Source organism: Oncorhynchus gorbuscha, linkage group LG23 (genome assembly GCF_021184085.1).
Source record: "Oncorhynchus gorbuscha isolate QuinsamMale2020 ecotype Even-year linkage group LG23, OgorEven_v1.0, whole genome shotgun sequence".
In the NCBI taxonomy this organism is placed as follows: domain Eukaryota; kingdom Metazoa; phylum Chordata; class Actinopteri; order Salmoniformes; family Salmonidae; genus Oncorhynchus; species Oncorhynchus gorbuscha.
Window position 1 is genome coordinate 10701151 of NC_060195.1, and position 25577 is coordinate 10726727.

Sequence of the window (25577 nt, forward strand, 5' to 3'; positions counted from 1 at the left end):
ACTAAAGAGTACAGGTCTACTAAAAAGTACAGGCCTACTAAAGAGAGTACAGGCCTACTAAAGAGTACAGGACCACTAAAGAGTACAGGCCTTCTAAAGAATATAGGTCCACTTAAGAGTATAGGTCTACTGAAGAGAGTACAGGCCTACTACAGAATACAGGCCTACTACAGAATACAGGCCTACTAAAGAGTACAGGCCTACTAAAGAGTACAGGACCTACTAAAGAGTACAGGCCTACTAAAGAGTACAGGACCTACTAAAGAGTACAGGCCTACTAAAGAGTATAGGCCTACTAAAGAGTACAGGCCTACTAAAGAGTATAGGCCTACTAAAGAGTACAGGCCTACTAAAGAGAGTATAGGCCTACTAAAGAGTACAGGTCTACTAAAAAGTACAGGCCTACTAAAGAGTGTATAGGCCTACTAAAGAGTATAGGTCTACTAAAGAGTATAGGCCTACTAAAGAGTACAGGCCTACTAAAGAGTACAGGCCTACTAAAAAGTATAGGTCTACTAAAGAGAGTACAGGCCTACTAAAGAGTACATGCCTACCAAAGAGAGTACAGGCCTACTAAAGAGAGTACAGGCCTTCTAAAGAATATAGGTCCACTGAAGAGTACAGGCCTGCTAAAGAGAGTATAGGCCTACTAAAGAGTACAGGCCTACGAAAGAGTAAGGGCCTACTAAAAAGAGTACAGGCCTACTAAAGAGTACAGGCCTACTAAAGAGTACAGGCCTACTAAAGAGTATAGGTCTGCTAAAGAGTATAGGCCTACTAAAGAGTACAGGCCTACTAAAGAGAGTAATATTGTAATATTGTAATATATGCCATTTAGCAGACGCTTTTATCCAAAGCGACTTACAGTCATGTGTGCATACATTCTAAAGTACAGGCCTACTAAAGAGAGTATAGGCCTACTAAAGAGTACAGGTCTACTAAAGAGTACAGGCCTACTAAAAAGTATAGGTCTACTAAAGAGAGTACAGGCCTACTAAAGAGTACATGGCTACCAAAGAGAGTACAGGCTTACTAAAGAGTACAGGCCTACTAAAGAGAGTACAGGCCTTCTAAAGAATATAGGTCCACTGAAGAGTACAGGCCTGCTAAAGAGAGTACAGGCCTACTAAAGAGAGTACAGGTCTACTAAAGAGTACAGGCCTACTAAAGAGTACAGGCCTACTAAAGAGTACAAGCCTACTAAAGAGAGTACAGGTCTACTAAAGAGTACAGGCCTACTAAAGAGTACAGGCCTACTAAAGAGTACAGGCCTACTACAGAGTACAGACCTACTAAAGAGTACAGGCCTACTAAAGAGCATAGGTCTACTAAAGAGTATAGGCCTACTAAAGAGTACAGACCTACTAAAGAGCATAGGTCTACTAAAGAGTATAGGCCTACTAAAGAGTACTGGCCTACTAAAGAGTATAGGCCTACTAAAGAGTACAGACCTACTAAAGAGAGTACAGGCCTACTAAAGAAAGTACAGGCCTACTAAACAGAGTACAGGCCTACTAAACAGAGTACAGGCCTACTAAAGAGAGTACAGGCCTACTAAAGAGTACAGGCCTACTAAGGAGCATAGGTCTACTAAAGAGAGTACAGGCCTACTAAAGAGAGTACAGGCCTACTAAAGAGAGTACAGGCCTACTAAAGAGTGCAGGCCTACTAAAGAGAGTACAGGCCTACTAAAGAGAGTACAGGCCTACTAAAGAGAGTACAGGCCTACTAAAGAGAGTACAGGCCTACTAAACAGAGTACAGGCCTACTAAAGAGAGTACAGGCCTACTAAAGAGAGTACAGGCCTACTAAAGAGAGTACAGGCCTACTAAAGAGAGTACAGACCTACTAAAGAGAGTACAGGCCTACTAAAGAGAGTACAGGCCTACGAAAGAGTAAGGGCCTACTAAAGAGAGTACAGGCCTACTAAAGAGAGTACAGGCCTACTAAACAGAGTACAGGCCTACTAAAGAGTACAGGCCTACCAAAGAGAGTACAGGCCTACTAAAGAGAATACAGGCCTACTAAAGAGAGTACAGGCCTACTAAAGAGAGTACAGGCCTACTAAAGAGAGTACAGGCCTACTAAAGAGTACAGGCCTACTAAAGAGAGTACAGGCCTACTAAAGAGTACAGTTCTACTAAAGAGAGTACAGTTCTACTAAAGAGAGTACAGGCCTACTAAAGAGTACAGTTCTACTAAAGAGAGTACAGGCCTACTAAAGAGTACAGTTCTACTAAAGAGAGTACAGGCCTAATAAAGAGTACAGGCCTACTAAAGAGTACAGACCTATTAAAGAGTACAGGCCTACGAAAGAGTACAGTTCTACTAAACACACCGATCCTGTAGAGGTTTTTAAAACATGCTCTTTCCATGACAGACTGACCAGGTGAATCCAGGTGAAAGCTATGATGCCTCATTGATGTCACCTGTTAAATCCACACCATCCAATGTAGATGAAGGGGAGGAGACAGGTTAAAGAAGGATTTTTAAGCCTTGAAACAATTGAGACATGGATTGTGTATGTCTGCCATTCAGAGGGTGAATGGATAAGACAAAATATTTTAGTGCCTTTGAACGGGGTATGGTAGTAGGTGCCAGGAGCACCCGTTTGTGCCAAGAACTGCAACGCTGCTGGGTTTTTCATGCTCAACAGTTTTCTGTGTGTATCATGAATGGTCCACCAGCCAACTTGACACAACTGTGGGGGTCAACTAGGGGCGAGCAGCATCCCTGTGGAACGCTTTCAATACCTTGCAGATTCCATGTCCTGACGAAATGAAACAGTTGTAAGGGCAAAAGGGGAGTGGTGCAACTCATTATAAGGAAGGTGTTCCAAATGTGTGGTATTCTCAGTGTACTTGACTCATCCAAGCCAGCCCTTAATTAAAGGGCAAACAAGATAATATGTTGGAAATGGCCGACATGCATTGCAACATATGAGCTATTTAAAGATAATTACTGTGACAAGTAGGCCTAAGTATTCGTGCACTGCCACCATCATGGATTGAAAGAAAGCCTTCGCATGTGCAGACAACGGGTTGCGCACTCATTCCAATGGCCACTTGTTGCGGAACGATACCTGTCCATGGTGCTGAAGTGACGCCCACTCACCCAGTCCAATCACAACGTGGAATAATAGCTAGTGATTGACAATTAAGACATTATTAATTTGCATAGATAAATAATGTGGAGCAAAGAAACATAAGGTGTGAGTATTTTCTTTTAACAAATAATATAATTCATGGTTTTTAAATATTCACCTGATAAATTTAAGCATTTGCAAATCCCCTAATTAAATTCAACGTCATATGTTATCATCGCCTATTAGGCTACTTTGCAGAATGTTAATCTATTTTCTTAATGTCATTCAGAATGTAGGTTAATCTACTCTACGTCACACGTTTTCAAATGTCATTTTCCTTTAAGATAATGATGTAAGACGTAACTCCCCATAATGTTTTTTTTCCCCGCGCAACCGCTGGAGAATCCTCATGTTAACCTTCTTCACTCCGATGCCAGCCTGGCGATTACTTCTGTTCTCCTCTCTGCACAGCAGTTTGGAGACGGAGAGATGGGCGCGCGCTTCACTGGCGTCCAGATTCCCATCTTCACTTTAAGAAAATAACTGCACGCGCGTGGCAATTTCAGCACGGTCTCAGTGAACAGCGGACGTGCAGTTGCTTCCGGCAAATGAAGTTACATTGGACCGTTAAAATGAACAGGGACAGGAGCTTGCCTTGCAGAATCAAAGAAGTTTGACATTTTTATCCAGAACGGACTGAAGTACAGAGGTGTTGAATCATTTGTTCAATTGATGATGGAATAATGGTGATTTCACTTTGATTTCACTGTAGGATTATATCAATAGGACATAGCAATGGACGTGAGTAAAATGATGCATGCATTGGATGCGCTGATCGATTTCATTAAACAGAACACTTGCACGAACGGCAGGCATTTCACGCGCGGCTTAACTGAGGCACCTGAGTTTTTTTTACAGCACTTGTCTTGAATAATGTTGGGGAGGTTTGTAAATGGTGGTCAACGGTGTCCTTGGTATGTAGACCTAATCAGCACACAGAAGACATGCCATTCCATCCCATATAGATTGAAAACTTTTTCGGAAACATCTGCGCGCCTAACGGTGACCGGGATTTGGTTTTGTGCATGAATTTAAAAAATGGCACTGATTGAGAATTGTAAAACCCAGCAGGCAAAAGAAACAGGGTCGGTGCAAACCCCGCCGTCTGATGTTATTGAACTAAACGTAGGAGGTCAGGTATACTATACTCGTCTCCATACTTTAACAAGCATCCCTAATTCCTTATTGGGACGGTTATTCTCCACCAAGAAGGGGTCCTCGAATGATTTGGCACGGGACCTCCGGGGACGTTATTTTATCGACAGAGATGGTTTCCTGTTCCGATATGTATTGGATTATCTGAGAGATAAGCAGGTCGTTCTACCGGACCACTTCCCAGAGAAAGGGAGGTTAAAACGGGAAGCGGAATACTTTGAACTCCCCAAACTGGTCAAACTGTTGGCGTCCGAGGAATCTAAACAGTTTCAGGACGACCCTTTTCACAGTGATTTTGACGACGCCTCGCTAGGCAGCGACCAGAGGATATATTCCTCCTACTCTCTGGACCGGAGGTATGGATACATAACCGTCGGTTTCAAAGGCACGTGTGCTGCACCGGGAGGCAAGGACAGCCAGATTGACCCCAAATCCCCAAAAGCAGTACCCAGAATCTTCATCAGCGGAAGGATCGGCCTCGCCAAAGAGGTGTTTGGAAACACCCTGAACGAGAGCCGAGACGCGGACAGGCCTGCGGACAGGTACACCTCCCGGTTCTTCCTCCGGTTCCGTCACTTGGAGCGGGCCTTTGACATGCTGTCGGAGAGCGGGTTCCACATCGTTGCCTGTAACTCGTCGATCACCGCTTCTTCCATCAGCCATTACGCACCCGAGAAAGTCTGGTCCAACTTCACGCAGTACGTCTTCTACCGTAAGTGATTTCCCACATAAAACACCATAAACCTTCTTTAGTAATGTAGAGTCCAACATGGCGTCAGGCCACTGGTTGACGCCATGTTTAAGTGGATTTAGTAAAGGGAATAGTTAAGTATGTTAGACTAGATGTCTGACAGACTCACTAGGATAAATATAGTTGTCTCAGGCCCATATGGTGCCCTTTGCTATCATCCCTGCACCTGGTTTTAACTAGCTTTTCTCCCTGCACCTGGTTTTAACTAGCTTTTCTCCCTGCACCTGGTTTTAACTAGCTTTTCTCCCTGCACCTGGTTTTAACTAGCTTTTCTCCCTGCACCTGGTTTTAACTAGCTTTTCTCCCTGCACCTGGTTTTAACTAGCTTTTCTCCCTGCACCTGGTTTTAACTAGCTTTTCTCCCTGCACCTGGTTTTAACTAGCTTTTCTCCGTGGACCTGGTTTTAACTAGCTTTTCTCCCTGCACCTGGTTTTAACTAGCTTTTCTCCATGCACCTGGTTTTAACTAGCTTTTCTCCCTGCACCTGGTTTTAACTAGCTTTTCAAGTTTGTGATTATATACACTGAGTGTACAAAACATTAGGAACACCTTCCTAGTATTGAATTGCAGCCCCCTTTGCCCTCACAACAGCTTCCATTTGTCAGGGAATGGACTCTACAAGGTGTGGAAAGCGTTTCACAGGGATGCTGGCCCATGTTGACTCCAGGTGTTCCACAGGGGTGCTGGCCCCTGTTCACTCCAAGCGTTCCACAGGGATGCTGGCCCATGTTGACTCCAGGTGTTCCACAGGGGTGCTGGCCCCTGTTCACTCCAAGCGTTCCACAGGGATGCTGGCCCATGTTGACTCCAGGTGTTCCACAGGGGTGCTGGCCCCTGTTCACTCCAAGCGTTCCACAGGGATGCTGGCCCATGTTGACTCCAGGTGTTCCACAGGGGTGCTGGCCCCTGTTCACTCCAAGCGTTCCACAGGGATGTTGGCCCCATGTTCCCACAGTTGTGTCAAGTTGTCTGGGAGTGTATCTCTACTGGGACTAGGTTGTTCCATCTCATCCCACGGATGCTCAATATACAGATGGATACACTGCTGCCATGAAGGGAAGCACCTGATTGGCAGTGATGTTCAGATATCCTGTGGCATTCAAACTTTGCTTCACTTTTATCAAAAGGCCCAATGTGGGCCCTGAAAACACACCCCACACCATCACACCACCACCATCAGCCTGTAATGTCGACACGTGGAATTACAGATGCATGTACTCGTGGTTTTCTCCATACCCTAGTCCTCAAAAGCAGGAACGGGGATTCATCAGACCAGGCAAATATTTTTCAAATTCCTCAGTGTTTGTTCTTTAGCCCATTTTCTATTTTTTTTGCTGAAAGAAGTGGAAGTCTGTAAGGTCGTCGGCTGCCATACCCCATTCGTGTCAAGGTACAATGAGTTGTGCATTCTTTTATGGTAATGTTGTACTAGATTGTCAATTGACTAACTGTAGCCCATCGTGTCAGCCTCTCTGTCCTCTTTCATCAATGACCCATTTTCGACCACTGGCCTGCCATTGGCTGGATGTCCTCTGGGTAGTGGACCATTCATGATACACATGAGAAACTGTTGAGCGTGAAAAACCCAGCAGCGATGCAGTTCTTGACACACTCAAACTGGTGCGCCTGGCACCTTTTACCATACCTCATTCAAAGGGCACTTAAATATTGTGTCTTGCCCATTCACCCACTGAGTGGCACACATACACAATCCATGTCTCAAGGCTTAATTAACAATCCTTTTTAATTGGTTTTCTCCCCTTCATCAACACTGACAGAAGTGGATTTAACAGGTGACATCAATAAGGGCTCATAGACTAACCAGGTGAATCCAGGTGAAAGCTATGTCATGGAAAGAGCAGGTGTTCTTAATGTTTTGTTTACTCAGTGTCAGTGCACTAAATTACACTGGGAAGTAACCAATCAGAGATCAATCCCCAGCCACCTGCATGACGGAAGAAGAGTTAGCACACTGATTTAAAAACCAGGCGTCACTTCAAGTCTCAGGCAAGGTACACAAGCCTATTCTTCAAACCTCCTCTGCCACACACACACACACACACACACACACACACACACACACACACACACACACACACACACACACACACACACACACACACACACACACACACACACACACACACACACACACACACACACACACACACACACACCTCATGCTGTCAGTATAGAGGAGGTAGGGCTATATCATGAATAAAATAGTAACGTTACCACTATATCGACCAACATCATTTATATTCTGTACACCACTTTAACAGTAGTGTGTGTGTATGTCACGGTGTGTGTGTGTTATAGTGTGTGTGTGTGTTGCCAAAACAACTGGGAACCCTGGTCTATACCCTCTCTGGTCTAAACTCTGCCTGTTCTAAACCCTCCGTGGTCTATACCCTCCTTTGTCTATACCCTCTCTGGTCTAAACCCTCCGTGGTCTATACCCTCTCTGGTCTAAACCCTCCTTGGTCTATACCCTCTCTGGTCTATACCCTCCCTGGTCTATACCCTCTCTGGTCTAAACCCTCCTTGATCTATACCCTCCCTGGCCTATACCCTCCCTGGTCTATACCCTCTCTGGTCTATACCCTCCCTGGTCTAAACCCTCCCTGGTCTATAACCTCCCTGGTCTATACGCTCTCTGGTCTAAACCCTCTCTGGTCTATACCCTCCCTGGTCTATCCCCTTCCTGGTCTATACCCTCTCTGGTCTAAACCCTCCGTCGTCTATACCCTCTCTGGTCTATACCCTCTCTGGTCTATACCCTCCCTGGCCAAAACCCTCCCTGGTCTAAACCCTCCCTGGTATATACCCTCTCTGGTCTATACCCTCTCTGGTCTATACCCACTCTGGTCTATACCCTCTCTGGTCTATACCCTCTCTGGTCTATACCCTCCCTGGTCTATAAACTCTCTGGTCTATACCCTTTCTGGTCTAAACTCTCCCTGGTCTATACCCACCCTGGTCTATAACCTCTGTGGTCTAAACCCTCCCTGGTCTATACCCTCCCTGGTCTATCCCCTTCCTGGTCTATACCCTCTCTGGTCTCTACCCTCCCTGGTCTAAACCCTCCCTTGTCTATACCCTCCCTGGTATATACCCTCTCTGGTCTATACCCTCTCTGATCTAATCCCTCCCTGGTCTATACCCTCCCTGGTTTATACCCTCTCTATTCTAAACCCTCCCTGGTCTATACCCTCTCTGGTCTATACCCTTCCTGGTCTATACCCTCTCTGGTCTAATCCCTCCCTGGTCTATACCCTCCCTGGTTTATAACCTCTCTATTCTAAACCCTCCCTGGTCTATACCCTCCCTGGTCTAAACCCTCTCTGGTCTTTACCCTCCTTGCTTTATACCCTCTCTGGTCTATACCCTCCCTGGTCTATACCCTCCCTGGTCTATACCCTCCCTGGTCTATACCCTCCCTGGTCTATACCTTCTCTGGTCTATAACCTTTCTGGTCTAAACCCTCCCTGGTCTATACCCTCCCTGGTCTAGAACCTCTGTGGTCTAAACCCTCCCTGGTATATCCCCTTCCTGGTCTATCCCCTTCCTGGTCTATACCCTCTCTGGTCTATACCCTCTCTGGTCTATACCCTCTCTGGTCTATACCCTTCCTGGTCTAAACCCCCCCTGGTCTATACCCTCCCTGGTCTATACCCTCTCTGGTCTAAACCCTCCCTGGTCTATACTCTCCCTGGTCTTATACCCTCTCTGGTCTAAACCCTCCGTGGTCTATACCCTCTCTGGTCTAAACCCTCCTTGGTCTATACCCTCTCTGGTCTATACCCTCCCTGGTCTATACCCTCTCTGGTCTAAACCCTCCTTGGTCTAAACCCTCCCTGGCCTATACCCTCCCTGGTCTATACCCTCTCTGGTCTATACCCTCCCTGGTCTAAACCCTCCCTGGTCTATAACCTCCCTGGTCTATACGCTCTCTGGTCTAAACCCTCTCTGGTCTATACCCTCCCTGGTCTATCCCCTTCCTGGTCTATACCCTCTCTGGTCTAAACCCTCCGTCATCTATACCCTCTCTGGTCTATACCCTCTCTGGTCTATACCCTCCCTGGCCAAAACCCTCCCTGGTCTATACCCTCTCTGGTCTAAACCCTCCCTGGTATATACCCTCTCTGGTCTATACCCTCTCTGGTCTATACCCTCTCTGGTCTATACCCTCTCTGGTCTAAACCCTCCCTGGTCTATACCCTCCCTGGTCTATAAACTCTCTGGTCTATACCCTTTCTGGTCTAAACCCTCCCTGGTCTATACCCTCCCTGGTCTATAACCTCTGTGGTCTAAACCCTCCCTGGTCTATACCCTCCCTGGTCTATCCCCTTCCTGGTCTATACCCTCTCTGGTCTCTACCCTCCCTGGTCTAAACCCTCCCTTGTCTATACCCTCCCTGGTATATACCCTCTCTGGTCTATACCCTCTCTGGTCTAATCCCTCCCTGGTCTATACCCTCCCTGGTTTATACCCTCTCTATTCTAAACCCTCCCTGGTCTATACCCTCTCTGGTCTATACCCTTCCTGGTCTAAACCCCCCCTGGTCTATACCCTCCCTGGTCTATACCCTCTCTGATCTAAACCCTCCCTGGTCTTATACCCTCTCTGGTCTTATACCCTCTCTGGTCTATACCCTCGCTGGTCTAAACCCTCTCTGGTCTTTACCCTCCTTGCTTTATACCCTCTCTGGTCTATACCCTCCCTGGTCTATACCCTCCCTGGTCTATACCCTCCCTGGTCTATACCTTCTCTGGTCTATACCCTCCCTGGTCTATACCCTTTCTGGTCTAAACCCTCCCTGGTCTATACCCTCCCTGGTCTAGAACCTCTGTGGTCTAAACCCTCCCTGGTCTATCCCCTTCCTGGTCTATCCCCTTCCTGGTCTATACCCTCTCTGGTCTATACCCTCCCTGGTCTATACCCTCTCTGGTCTATACCCTCTCTGGTCTATACCCTTCCTGGTCTAAACCCCCCCTGGTCTATACCCTCCCTGGTCTATACCGTCTCTGGTCTAAACCCTCCCTGGTCTATACCCTCCCTGGTCTTATACCCTCTCTGGTCTATACCCTCCCTGGTCTAAACCCTCTCTGGTCTTTACCCTCCTTGCTTTATACCCTCTCTGGTCTATACCCTCTCTGGTATATACCCTCCCTGGTCTTAACCCTCCCTGGTCTAAACCGTCTCTGGTCTAAACCCTCCCTGGTCTATACCCTCCCTGGTCTATACCCTCCCTGGTCTATACCTTCTCTGGTCTATACCCTCCCTGGTCTATACCCTTTCTGGTCTAAACCCTCCCTGGTCTATACCCTCCCTGGTCTAGAACCTCTGTGGTCTAAACCCTCCCTGGTCTACACCCTCCCTGGTCTATCCCCTTCCTGGTCTATCCCCTTCCTGGTCTATACCCTCTCTGGTCTATACCCTCCCTGGTCTATACCCTCCCTGGTCTATACCCTCCCTTGTCGATACCTTCTCTGGTCTATACCCTCCCTGGTCTATACCCTTTCTGGTCTAAACCCTCCCTGGTCTATACCCTCCCTGGTCTAGAACCTCTGTGGTCTAACCCCTCCCTGGTCTACACCCTCCCTGGTCTATCCCCTTCCTGGTCTATACCCTCCCTGGTCTAGAACCTCTGTGGTCTAAACCCTCCCTGGTCTATACCCTCCCTGGTCTATCCCCTTCCTGGTCTATACCCTCTCTGGTCTATACCCTCTCTGTTCTATACCCTCCCTGGTCTATACCCTCCTTGCTTTATACCCTCTCTGGTCTATACCCTCCCTGGTCTTAACCCTCCCTGGTCTATAACCTCTGTGGTCTCTACCCTCCCTGGTCTAAACCCTCCCTTGTCTATACCCTCCCTGGTATATACCCTCTCTGGTCTATACCCTCTCTGGTCTAATCCCTCCCTGGTCTATACCCTCCCTGGTTTATACCCTCTCTATTCTAAACCCTCCCTGGTCTATACCCTCTCTGGTGTATACCCTCTCTGGTCTATACCCTCTCTCGTCTATACCCTCTCTCGTCTATACCCTTCCTGGTTTAAACCCCCCTGGTCTATACCCTCCCTGGTCTATACCCTCTCTGGTCTAAACCCTTCCTGGTCTATACCCTCCCTGGTCTTATACCCTCCCTGGTCTATACCCTCCTTGCTTTATACCCTCTCTGGTCTATACCCTCTCTGGTCTATACCCTCCCTGGTCTTAACCCTCCCTGGTCTATAACCTCTGTGGTCTAAACCCTCCCTGGGCTATACCCTCCCTGGTCTATCCCCTTCCTGGTCTAAACCCTCTCTGGTCTATACCCTCTCTGGTCCATACCCTCCCTGGTCTAAACCCTCCCTTGTCTATACCCTCCCTGGTATATACCCTCTCTGGTCTATACCCTCCCTGGTATATACCCTCTCTGGTCTATACCCTCTCTGGTCTAATCCCTCCCTGGTCTATACCCTCCCTGGTTTATACCCTCTCTATTCTAAACCCTCCCTGGTCTATACCCTCTCTGGTCTATACCCTTCCTGGTCTAAACCCCCCCTGGTCTATACCCTCCCTGGTCTAGAACCTCTGTGGTCTAAACCCTCCCTGGTCTATCCCCTTTCTGGTCTATCCCCTTCCTGGTCTATACCCTCTCTGGTCTATACCCTCCCTGGTCTATACCCTCTCTGGTCTATACCCTCTCTGGTCTATACCCTTCCTGGTCTAAACCCCCCCTGGTCTATACCCTCCCTGGTCTATACCGTCTCTGGTCTAAACCCTCCCTGGTCTATACCCTCCCTGGTCTTATACCCTCTCTGGTCTATACCCTCCCTGGTCTAAACCCTCTCTGGTCTTTACCCTCCTTGCTTTATACCCTCTCTGGTCTATACCCTCTCTGGTATATACCCTCCCTGGTCTTAACCCTCCTGGTCTAAACCCTCTCTGGTCTAAACCCTCCCTGGTCTATACCCTCCCTGGTCTATACCCTCCCTGGTCTATACCTTCTCTGGTCTATACCCTCCCTGGTCTATACCCTTTCTGGTCTAAACCCTCCCTGGTCTATACCCTCCCTGGTCTAGAACCTCTGTGGTCTAAACCCTCCCTGGTCTACACCCTCCCTGGTCTATCCCCTTCCTGGTCTATCCCCTTCCTGGTCTATACCCTCTCTGGTCTATACCCTCCCTGGTCTATACCCTCCCTGGTCTATACCCCCTTGTCGATACCTTCTCTGGTCTATACCCTCCCTGGTCTATACCCTTTCTGGTCTAAACCCTCCCTGGTCTATACCCTCCCTGGTCTAGAACCTCTGTGGTCTAACCCCTCCCTGGTCTACACCCTCCCTGGTCTATCCCCTTCCTGGTCTATACCCTCCCTGGTCTAGAACCTCTGTGGTCTAAACCCTCCCTGGTCTATACCCTCCCTGGTCTATCCCCTTCCTGGTCTATACCCTCTCTGGTCTATACCCTCTCTGTTCTATACCCTCCCTGGTCTATACCCTCCTTGCTTTATACCCTCTCTGGTCTATACCCTCCCTGGTCTTAACCCTCCCTGGTCTATAACCTCTGTGGTCTCTACCCTCCCTGGTCTAAACCCTCCCTTGTCTATACCCTCCCTGGTATATACCCTCTCTGGTCTATACCCTCTCTGGTCTAATCCCTCCCTGGTCTATACCCTCCCTGGTTTATACCCTCTCTATTCTAAACCCTCCCTGGTCTATACCCTCTCTGGTCTATACCCTCTCTGGTCTATACCCTCTCTCGTCTATACCCTCTCTCGTCTATACCCTTCCTGGTTTAAACCCCCCTGGTCTATACCCTCCCTGGTCTATACCCTCTCTGGTCTAAACCCTTCCTGGTCTATACCCTCCCTGGTCTTATACCCTCCCTGGTCTATACCCTCCTTGCTTTATACCCTCTCTGGTCTATACCCTCCCTGGTCTTAACCCTCCCTGGTCTATAACCTCTGTGGTCTAAACCCTCCCTGGGCTATACCCTCCCTGGTCAATCCCCTTCCTGGTCTAAACCCTCTCTGGTCTATACCCTCTCTGGTCCATACCCTCCCTGGTCTAAACCCTCCCTTGTCTATACCCTCCCTGGTATATACCCTCCCTGGTCTATACCCTCTCTGGTCTAAACCCTCCCTGGTCTACACCCTCCCTGGTTTATACCCTCTCTATTCTAAACCCTCCATGGTCTATACCCTCTCTGGTCTATACCCTCTCTGGTCTATACCCTTCCTGGTCTAAACCCTCCCTGGTCTATACCCTCTCTGGTCTAAACCCTCCCTGGTCTTATATCCTCTCTGGTCTATACCCTCCCTGGTCTATACCCTCCCTGGTCTATACCCTCTCTGGTCTAACCCCTCCGTCGTCTATACCCTCTCTGGTCTATACCCTCTCTGGTCAAAACTCTCCCTGGTCTATACCCTGCCTGCTCTATACCCTGCCTGGTCTATACCCTCTCTGGTCTATACCCTCCCTGGTCTATACCCTCTCTGGTCTATACCCTCTCTGGTCTAAACCCTCCCTGGTCTTTACCCTCCCTGGTCTATAAACTCTCTGGTCTATACCCTTTCTGGTCTAAACCCTCCCTGGTCTATACCCTCCCTGGTCTATAACCTCTGTGGTCTAAACCCTCCCTGGTCTATACCCTCCCTGGTCTATCCCCTTCCTGGTCTATACCCTCTCTGGTCTCTACCCTCCCTGGTCTAAACCCTCCCTTGTCTATACCCTCCCTGGTATATACCCTCTCTGGTCTATACCCTCTCTGGTCTAATCCCTCCCTGGTCTATACCCTCCCTGGTTTATACCCTCTCTATTCTAAACCCTCCCTGGTCTATACCCTCTCTGGTCTATACCCTCTCTGGTCTATACCCTCTCTGGTCTATACCCTCTCTCGTCTATACCCTTCCTGGTCTAAACCCCCCCTGGTCTATACACTCCCTGGTCTATACCCTCTCTGGTCTAAACCCTCCCTTGTCTATACCCTCCCTGGTCTTATACCCTCTCTGGTCTATACCCTCCCTGGTCTAAACCCTCTCTGGTCTTTACCCTCCTTGCTTTATAACCTCTCTGGTCTATACCCTCTCTGGTATATACCCTCCCTGGTCTTAACCCTCCCTGGTCTAAACCCTCTCTGGTCTAAAACCTCCCTGGTCTATACCCCCCCTGGTCTATACCCTCCCTGGTCTATACCCTCCCTGGTCTATACCTTCTCTGGTCTATACCCTCCCTGGTCTATACCCTTTCTGGTCTAAACCCTCCCTGGTCTATACCCTCCCTGGTCTAGAACCCCTGTGGTCTAAACCCTCCCTGGTCTACACCCTCCCTGGTCTATCCCCTTCCTGGTCTATCCCCTTCCTGGTCTATACCCTCCCTGGTCTATACGCTCTCTGGTCTATACCCTCTCTGGTCTATACCCTTCCTGGTCTAAACCCCCCCTGGTCTATACCCTCCCTGGTCTATACCCTCTCTGGTCTATACCCTCCCTGGTATATACCCTCTCTGGTCTATACCCTCCCTGGTCTTATACCCTCTCTGATCTATACTCTCCCTGGTCTATACCCTCTCTGGTCTATACCCTCCCTGGTCTTATACCCTCTCTGATCTATACTCTCCCTGGTCTATACCCTACCTGGTCTATACCCTCCCTTGTCTATACCTTCTCTGGTCTATACCCTCCCTGGTCTATACCCTCTCTGGTCTATACCCTCTCTCGTCTATACCCTTCCTGGTCTAAACCCCCCCTGGTCTATACCCTCCCTGGTCTATACCCTCTCTGGTCTAAACCCTCCCTTGTCTATACTCTCCCTGGTCTTATACCCTCTCTGGTCTATACCCTCCCTGGTCTAAACCCTCTCTGGTCTTTACCCTCCTTGCTTTATAACCTCTCTGGTCTATACCCTCTCTGGTATATACCCTCCCTGGTCTTAACCCTCCCTGGTCTAAACCCTCTCTGGTCTAAAACCTCCCTGGTCTATACCCCCCCTGGTCTATACCCTCCCTGGTCTATACCCTCCCTGGTCTATACCTTCTCTGGTCTATACCCTCCCTGGTCTATACCCTTTCTGGTCTATACCCTCCCTGGTCTATACCCTCCCTGGTCTAGAACCCCTGTGGTCTAAACCCTCCCTGGTCTACACCCTCCCTGGTCTATCCCCTTCCTGGTCTATCCCCTTCCTGGTCTATACCCTCCCTGGTCTATACCCTCTCTGGTCTATACCCTCTCTGGTCTATACCCTTCCTGGTCTAAACCCCCCCTGGTCTATACCCTCCCTGGTCTATACCCTCTCTGGTCTATACCCTCCCTGGTATATACCCTCTCTGGTCTATACCCTCCCTGGTCTTATACCCTCTCTGATCTATACTCTCCCTGGTCTATACCCTACCTGGTCTATACCCTCCCTTGTCTATACCTTCTCTGGTCTATCCCCTTCCTGGTCTATACCCTCTCTGGTCTATACCCTCTCTGATCTATACGCTCCATGGTCTAAACCCTCCCTGGTCTATACTCTCTCTGGTATATACCCTCCCTGGTCTAAACCCTCCCTGGTCTATACCCTCCCTGGACTATAGCCTCTCTGGTCTAAACCCTCCCTGGTCTATACCCTCTCTGGTCTATACCCTCCCTTGTCTATACCCTCCGTTGTCTAAACCCTCTCTGATCTATACCCTCTCTGTTCTATACCCTCCCTGGTCTATACCCTGCCTGGTCTGTACCCTCTCTGGTCTATACCCTCCCTGGTCTTATACCCTCCCTGGTCTATACCCTCTCTGGTCTAATCCCTCCGTGGTCTAAACCCTCTCTGATCTATACCCTCTCTGGTCTATACCCTCTCTGGCCAAAACCCTCCCTGGCCAAAACCCTCCCTGGTCTATACCCTCTCTGGTCTAAACCCTCCCTATTATATACCCTCCCTGGTCTATACCCTCCCTGGTCTATACAGTCTCTGGTCTATACCCTCCCTGGTCCAAACCCTCCCTGGTCTATACTCTCCCTGGTCTATACCCTCCCTGGTCTATACCCTCTCTGGTCTATACCCTCTCTGGTTTATACCCTCCCTGGTCAAAACCCTCCCTGGTCTATACCCTCCCTGGTCTATACCCTGCATGGTCTATACCCTCTCTGGTCTATACCCTCTCTGGTCTATACCCTCCCTGGTCTATACCCTCTCTGGTCTATACCCTCTCTGACCTAAACACTCCCTGGTCTATATCCTCTCTGGTCTAAACCCTCCCTGGTCTTATACCCTCTCTGGTCTATACCCTCCCTGGTCTATACCCTCCCTGGTCTATACCCTCCCTGGTCTATACCTTCCCTGGTCTATACCCTCTCTGGTCTAATCCCTTGCTTTCTCTCTCCTCATCCCTGCTTCCTCTGTGCAGAGAGAGGATGGAGATGTTGCACCATATGGCCAATTAAAATACACTTTGTTTGTAATTCAAAATGGTTCCCCTCGGATTCCTGAAGGAAATCCAGCTGGCAGGTCAAGGTTTGGGGTTGGGTGTTTTGGGGGTGAAATCCAGCTGGCAGGTCAAGGTTGGGGGTTGGGTGTCTTGGGGGTGAAATCCAGCTGGCAGGTCAAGGATGAGGGTTGATGTGGTGGAGGGTTTTAGGGAGGTGGAATAACTGCAGCTAAGGAAGACATATGGTTGACTAATGATTTGCCTACGGAGTCGTTAATATAATTAAAATAGAATATGTGGGTGTTGACCTCCTAACACCAATTTTAGAGGCATTTTTACTGAGTCATTATGGAGTCTTGTGGAGAATGGAGACTGGGCATACGGCGTAGGTGATCACTGACAACCTCTAGCCTTACTGACAGACGCTTCTCCTGGACAGAGGGAAAGGACAGAGAGGGAGAGGAGGAGAGAGCGAGGCAGAGAGAATGGTGGACTGGGTCAGAAATAGAGGAGACTGGCAGAGAGAGAGCGAAGGGACGGAGGGAGAGATATATAGAGAGAGAGAGAGAGAGAAGAAAGGGAGGGAGAATGATAGAAGGGAGAGAGGGAGAGAAATAGAAAGAGAGATATGAGAGGGAGGGAAAGAGAGAGAGAGAGAGAGGGAAAGAGAAGGGAGAGAAGGGAGGGAGAGAGAGAGCGGGATCAGGGAGGGAGTGAGATAGAGACAGAGAGAAGGGAGACGGAGGAAAAAGATACTGTGAAGGAGATGGATGAGGCAGAGGGATGAAGACTAGAAGGAGAGGAGACAGATAGGGAAAGAGAGAGTGATAGAGAGAAGGGGAGAGGGGGAAAATAAAGAGACAGGGGCAGAGGCAGAGGGAGAGATAAAGATGGTTCTGGGGCTCTGTTCACAAACACAAACAGACCCCACAGAGCCCCAGGACAGATTAGACCCAACCAAATCATGAGAAACAAATAGATAATTACTTGACACATAGGAAAGAATTTACAAAAAAACAGAGCATGCTAGAATGCTATTTGGCCTTAAACAGAGAGTACACAGTGGCAGAATACCTGGCCACTGTGACTGACCCAAAACAGAGAGTACACAGTGGCAGAATACCTGGCCACTGTGACTGACCCAAAATGAAGTTAACCTTTGACTATGTACTGGAGGTGGACAGAGACATACTTTACTTTGTCAAAGGTAGGTTACGGGGGACTCTTTGGGGAGATTCACCTACTGCTCACCTCTTGGCCACAGTACAGTAGACTTTATGATTACAGACATTGACAAGTCTCAGCTCATTCACTGTCAAGCCACTAACACCCCTGTCTGATCACAGCCAAATGACCTTGTTCCTCAAAAGGACAGACATGGAAACAACCACACATTCACAGCCCAGTAAGCTGTACAACAGCAGACATTCATACAGATGGGCCCCAAACAGCACAGAAGAATACCAGAAAGCAACCTGGAACCAAAATATCCAAACACTCTTAGATAACTTTCTGGATACCACATTCACTCACAGTAAAGACAAATCTGGCAGTACAAAACATCAACTATATATTCAGGCAAACAGCAAAAGAAGCACAACTGAAATGGATAAAAAAACAACCAAAAAAGACCACAGATGACAACTGGTTTGATGCAGATTGTAAAATTATAAGGAAAAAAACTTAGAACACTATCCAACCAAAAGCACAGAGACCCAAATAATGGTGAATTACTCCTTCATTACTGTGAGACTTTAAAACTCTATAAACGTAACACTCAGAACCAAAAAAGCACAGTACAACAGCAAGCAGCTGACACTAATTGAGGAGTCCATAAACACAAACAACTTCTGGCAAAGTTAATGGTACAAAATGGTGACATATGGGCTACCCATTATAAAACACTCTATAAAACCGTTCAAATTGATACAAACGCAGAGCAATGCTAAATTTATGAGAAGTTGAATGGATTAGGAAAAGCTATAAAGGACAATCAAAATCCATTGGACCCCCCAATTACCAGGAGCTCTATAAGAAACTTCAGGCCCTCAAATTTAAAAAAGCATGTGGACCTGATGGTATTGTAATGAATTTCCTCCTCTTCTTCTGAAGAGGAGAGGCAAAACGGATCAGAGGACCAATATGCGGCGTGGTAAGTGTCCATGGTTCTTTTTAATACGTTAAGGTACACATGAACAACTGACTACAAAAAACAAGAACTGTGAAAACTCAAAACAGTCCTATCTGGTGCAAAGACAGAGACAGGAACAATCACCCACCAACACACAGTGAAACCCAGGCTACCTAAGTATGATTCTCAATCAGAGACAACTAATGACACCTGCCTCTGATTGAGAACCATACTAGGCCGAAACACAGAAATACCCAAATCATAGAAAAACAAACATAGACTGCCCACCCAACTCACGCCCTGACCATACTAACTAAATACAAAACACAGGAAATAAAGGTCAGTACGTGACAGGTATCCTAAATGAGATGCTCAAACTCGCTAGTGCAAAATTTCAATTGGCTGTATTAAAACCGTTTAATTTGATCCTGAATGTAGGTTATTTCCCTGACATCTGGAATCAAGGACTCATAACCCCAATCTTTAAGAACGGAGTTTGTGTGAACAGTAACCTGGGGAAGGTTTTCTGTAGTATTATAAATGTAAGAGTTCTAAACTTCCTTAATAAGCACAATACCTTGAGTAAAAGCCAAATTGGATTTATACCAAAACATCGCACGACTGGTCATATTTACACCCTACACACTCTGATAGATAAACATGTCCACCAAAATAATACCAAAATATACGCTTGCTTTATCGACTTCCAAAAAGCATTTGATTCTATTTGGCATACAGGACTGTTCTACAAAGTTCTTGAAAGTGGTGTTGGGGGTAAAACATATGACAGAATTAACTCAATGTATACTGGCAATAAGTGCAGCGTTAAAATTGGTAAGAAAATAACAGAATTATTTAATCAGGGGCGGGGCCTTCGCCAGGGTTGCAATCTGAGCCCTGCACTCTTCAATATTTACATCAACGAATTGGCCACTATTCTACAAAAATCCTCAGCCCCTGGTGTTAGTCTCCCCAATTCAGATGTTAAATGCCTACTTTTCACAGATGACCTATGCCTGCTGTCACCCACAGCACATGGCCTACAGCAGAGCCTGGACCTGCTAGAGCAGTACTGCCAGACCTGGGCCCTGGCAGTAAACCCCCACAGCACATGGCCTTAAAGCAGAGCCTGGACCTGCTAGAGCAGTACTGCCAGACCTGGGCCCTGGCAGTAAACCCTTAAAAATACTAAAATAATGATTTTCCAGAGAAGATCCAGATTTCAGGGAATTAGACCAAAGTTCTCAATTACTACAAAACATATAGAGTACTACACACGCTACAATTACTTAGGTTTAAAAATAAGCTCAGCTGGACACCTTAATGAGGCAGTGAAAGAACTGAGAGAGAAAGCACGCAGGGCATTCTATGCCATTAAAAAACAGATTAAAAATGAAGTACCTATTAAAATTTGGCTAAAACTAATTGAATGTGTCATTGAACCAATTGCACTGTATGGCAGCGAGGTGTGGGGTCCACTTGCAAAACAAGATTTCACCAAATGGGACAAACACCCAATTGAAACCCTGCATGCAGAGTTTTGTAAGATTCTCCTACATGTCCAGAGGAAAACTACAAACAATGCATGCAGGGCAGAATTAGGCCAATATCCACTAATAATAAATACTCAAAAAAGAGAAATTAAGTTTGGGAAACATCTAAAATATAGTGACCCCCTCTCATATCATTACCAAGCCCTGCAATGCCAAGAGCTGAGCAAAGAAAAGAGTCCCCTCATCCAGCTGGTCCTGGGGCTGAGTTCACAAACCTGTTCTACTAACACACTGAAGCCTCAGGACCAGAACCTCCAATCAATCAGAATAAAACACATTATTACACAGTCAAACTAAAACTTCTTTGCTTATTGGGAAACATAAGCACAAGCACAAAGCAAAATGCAGTGGTATCTGGCCCGTGGCTAACCATTTCACCATGGTTACTGATCAAAACCTTAGAAAAACCTTGACAAAGTACAGGCTCAGTGAGCACAGCCTTGCCATTGAGAAGGGTAGACACAGGAAAACCTGGCTCCCTGTAGAGAAAAGACTTTGCAGCAGAACCTGAGACAAAGCTGCATTTCCTGACAAAATGTTTATAAATATAAAACAATTAGAGAGTGTCATTTCCCCAAATTTGAAACCCTTATTATACAAGGTTTCAAAAACCTCTCTGATGAGAGTAGGCTACCCCTCCTGTTGGGGGAGGACGCAGAGAGCTGTGGGTTGGCAGCACACTACATTGCTGCCTGTCATAATACGAGGGACAGTGTCTGACAGACCAATCAACCTGCACATGTACTCTACTGTATGCTTATTGTTATTGTTCAATGTGTGGTTATATTGACCCTTGGTTAATGTTGTTACTGTTGTCCCGTTGACAATTTAGATTCTTATTATCATAATATTTTAAATATCCAAAGTAAGTTTTGGCAATATGTTCATTGTTACGTCATGCCAATAAAGCAATTTGAATTGAATTGACATATCTGCACTCTGGACTGGTGAGACAACTTCAACAATATAAAAAGCAAGAGCAGGAGAAGAACAGAGCACTAGAGGAGAGGATCAGACTGCTGGGGGAGAAGAACAGAGCACTAGAGGAGAGGATCAGACTGCTGGAGGAGAAGAACAGAGCACTAGAGGAGAGGATCAGACTGCTGGAGGAGAAGAACAGAGCACTAGAGGAGAGGATCAGACTGCTGGAGGAGAAGAACAGAGCACTAGAGGAGAGGATCAGACTGCTGGGGGAGAAGAACAGAGCACTAGAGGAGAGGATCAGACTGCTGGAGGAGAAGAACAGAGCACTAGAGGAGAGGAGCAGACTGCTGGAGGAGAAGAACAGAGCTCTAGAGGAGAGGATCAGACTGCTGGAGGAGAAGAACAGAGCACTAGAGGAGAGGATCAGACTGCTGGAGGAGAAGAACAGAGCACTAGAGGAGAGGATCAGACTGCTGGGGGAGAAGAACAGAGCACTAGAGGAGAGGATCAGACTGCTGGAGGAGAAGAACAGAGCACTAGAGGAGAGGATCAGACTGCTGGAGGAGAAGAACAGAGCACTAGAGGAGAGGATCAGACTGCTGGAGGAGAGGGTGAGGGGGTGGCATGTGACAGAGAACAACCCACTAGAGAGGTGGCCACCCCCGCAACCCCCCCCCCCCCCACACACACCCACTGAGGACATACACAAGACAAAGATTGTACTCCTTATGGACTCAAATGGGAAATATATACAAAACTTTTTCCCAAACAGTGTGTCTAAACTCTGGTGTCCAAACACCCAGCACTCCCTAGACCTTCTGTCTGAAGACCAACTAGGTTCACCCAGCCACATAATAATACACACAGGCACAAACGACCTGAGAACACAGCAGGAAAGGGTTGCCACAGCACAGAAGGGAGTGATTAAAAAAGCTTCTTTTACTTTCCCCAATGCACAAGTGGTTATCGCCACCCTGCTACCATACAGCGGGTAAACGCAAGTATTTACCGTGACTGTGCCTCCACCAATCAACACCCCCCCGCCCTCCTCTCTTTGCATGGGCGCACCACACCCATGCAAAGAGGGCCTCAACATGGAAGTCACACATACGCCCAGACTGTGAGCGGGTAAACAGGCCCAACCCCCACTCTTACACTAGCCCAACCCCCACTCTTACACTAGCCCAACCCCCACTCTTACACTCGCCCAACCCCCACTCTTACACTAGCCCAACCCCACTCTTACACTCGCCCAACCCCCACTCTTACACTCGCCCAACCCCCACTCTTACACTAGCCCAACCCCCACTCTTACACTAACCCAACCCCCACTCTTACACTCGCCCAACCCCCACTCTTACACTAGCCCAACCCCCACTCTTACACTAACCCAACCCCCACTCTTACACTCGCCCAACCCCCACTCTTACACTAGCCCAACCCCCACTCTTACACTAGCCCAACCCCCACTCTTACACTAGCCCAACCCCCACTCTTACACTAGCCCAACCCCCACTCTTACACTAGCCCAACCCCCACTCTTACACTCGCCCAAGCCAATAGCATGTACCAGATGCTCAGCAGGCTCTGCTCACACTTACTGGCCTAAGGTCAAACCACACGACCAACAACATTGGACACTTTATGGAACACAAAGCCTTCACTAACTCATCCTGAAAAACCAAGGCCTGAGGTCCCAAAGAGCAGGAACCTGGACTTCATCAAAGAAATTAGGAATATAGACATTGTCATCCTACAAGAAAAGGAGATGAACCAACTGGTTGCCCTCTAGGTTACAGAGAGCTTGTAGTCCCATCCACCAAACTACCAGGTGTGAAACAGGGTAGAGACTCAGGTGGTATGCTAATTTGGCATAGAGCAGACCTAACCCACTCTAGTATATTAGTCAAAACAAGAACATTATACATCTGCTAGAAATGAATAAGGAAATGATCTCAGATAAAAATGTCCTCAAGTGTGCTACCTATATCCCCCCAATAGAATCCCCATACTTTAATGAAGACAGCTTCTCCATCCCAGTGGGGGAGATCAACCATTTCCAGGCCCAGGAACATGTACTAGTCTGTTGCGACCTAAATGCCAGAACTGGACAAGAACCTGACACCCTCAGCACACAGGGGGACAAACACCTACGTATAGGTAACATCATTCCCTCCCCCATATGACCCCCTAGGCACAACTATGACAACATAACCAACAAAAACAGGTCATCCCTCCTGCTGCTCTGTCAGACGCTGGGTATGTACAGTTGAAGTCGGAAGTTTACATTCACCTTAGCCAAATACATCTAAACTCAGTTTTTCACAATTTCTGACTTTTAATCCTAGTGAAAATTCTCTGTTTTAGGTCAGTTAGGATCACCACTTTATTTTAAGAATGTGAAATGTCAGAATAATAGTAGAGAGAATGATTTTTATTTCTTTCATCACATTCCCAGTGGGTCAGAAGTGTACATACGCTTAATTAGTATTTGTTAGCATTGCCTTTAAATTGTTTAGCTTGGGTCAAACGTTTCGGGTATGCTTCCACAAGCTTCCCACAATAAGTTGGGTGAATTTTGGCCCATTCCTCCTTACAGAGCTGGTGTAACTGAGTCAGGATTGTAAGGCCTTCTTGCTCACATGTGCCTTTTCAGTTCTGCCCACAAATTTTCAATAGGATTGAGGTCAGGGCTTTGTGATGGCCACTCCAATACCTTGACTTTGTTGTCCTCAAGCCATTTTGCCACAACTTTGGAAGTATGCTTGGGGTCATTGTCCATTTGGAAGAACCATTTGCGACCAAGCTTTAACTTCCTGACTGATGTCTTGAGATGTTGCTTCAACATATCCACATCATTTTCCTCCCTCATGATGCCATCTATTTTGTGAAGTGCACCAGGACCTCCTGCAGCAAAGCACCCCCACAACATGATGCTGCCACCCCCGTGCTTCACAGTTGGGATGGTGTTCTTGGGCTTGCAAGCCTCCCCCTTTTTCCTCCAAACATAACAATGGTCATTATGGCCAAACAGTTCTATTTTTGTTTCATCAGACCAGAGGACATTTCTCCAAAAAGTCTGATTTTTGTCCCCATGTGCAGTTGCAAACCTTAGTCTGGCTTTTTTATGGCGGTTTTGGAGCAGTGGCTTCTACCTTGCTGAGCGGCTTTTCAGGTTATGTCGATATAGGACTAATTTTACTGTGGATATAGATAGTTTTGTAACTGTTTCCTCCAGCATCTTCGCAAGGTCCTTTGCTGTTGTTCTGTGATTGATTTGCACTTTTCACACCAAAGTACATTCATCTCTAGGAGACAAAACACATCTCCTTCCTGAGCAGTATGAAGGCTGCTTGGTCCCATGGTGTTTATACTTGCATACTACTGTTTGTACAGATGAACGTGGTACCTTCAGGTATCTGGACATTTTCCCAAGGATGAACCAGACTTGTGGAGGTCTCCAATTCTTTTTCTGAGGCATTGAGTTTGAAGGTAGGCCTTGAAATACATCCACAGGTACACCTCCAATTGACTCAAATCATGTTAATTAGCCTATCAGAAGCTTCTAAAGCCATGACATCATTTTCTGGAATTTTCCAAGCTGTTTAAAGGCACAGTCAACTTAGTGTATGTAAACTTCTGACCCACTGGAATTGTGATATAGTGAATTATAAGTGAAATAATCTGTATGTTAACAATTGTTGGAAAAATGTATTGTGGAGGTTAGGAAGTGCATCTCAGTTTCCACCTCATTTTGTGTGCAGTGTGCACATAGCCTGTCTTCTCTTGAGAGCCAGGTCAGCCGTTGGGCTGGCTTTCTCAATAGCAAGGCTTTTTACTTTATTTTATTTCACCTTTATTTAACTAGGCAAGTCAGTCAAGAACTAATTTTTATTTACAATGACAATGGCCTACCAAAAGGCAAAAGGCCTCCTGTGGGGACGGGGGCTGGGATTTTAAATAAATACTGTATATAAATATAGGATAGAACACACATTACGACAAAAGAGACAACACAACACGACATAAAGAGAGACCTAAGACAACAACATAGCAAGGCAGCAACACATGACCACACTACAACAACATAGTAGCAACACAACATGGTCACAACATGGTACAAACATTATTGGGCACAGAAAACAGCACAAAGGGCAAGAAGGTAGAGACAACAATACATCACGCAAAGCAGCAACAACTGTTAGTAAGAGTGTCCATGATTGAGTCTTTGATGAAGAGATTGAGATAAAACTGTCCAGTTTGAGTGTTTGTTGCTGCTCTTTCTAGTCGCTAGCTGTAGTGAACTGAAAAGACGAGCAACCCATGGATGTGTGACCTTTGGGGACCTTTAACAGAATGTGACTGGCAGAACGGGTGTTGTATGTGGAGGATGAGTGCTGCAGTAGATATCTTAGATAGGGGGTGAGAGGCTTAAGAGGGTTTTTATAAATAAGCATTAACCAGGGGGTCTTGCGACGGGTATACAGAGATGACCAGTTCACAGAGGAGTATAGAGTGCAGTG

General features: G+C 47.1%; 1 protein-coding gene across 1 annotated transcript in view; it reads left to right on the forward strand.

Moving 5' to 3' along the window:
* The first annotated feature begins 3544 nt into the window (after positions 1-3544).
* LOC124010415 (BTB/POZ domain-containing protein KCTD16-like) overlaps positions 3545-25577 on the forward strand; it is a 58543-nt gene continuing 36510 nt past the window's right edge. The window contains exon 1 of the mRNA XM_046322823.1: positions 3545-5012. Within this exon, the coding sequence (XP_046178779.1) occupies positions 4184-5012 (829 nt within the window). The 5' untranslated portion in view covers positions 3545-4183. The remainder of the gene's footprint in view (positions 5013-25577) is intronic.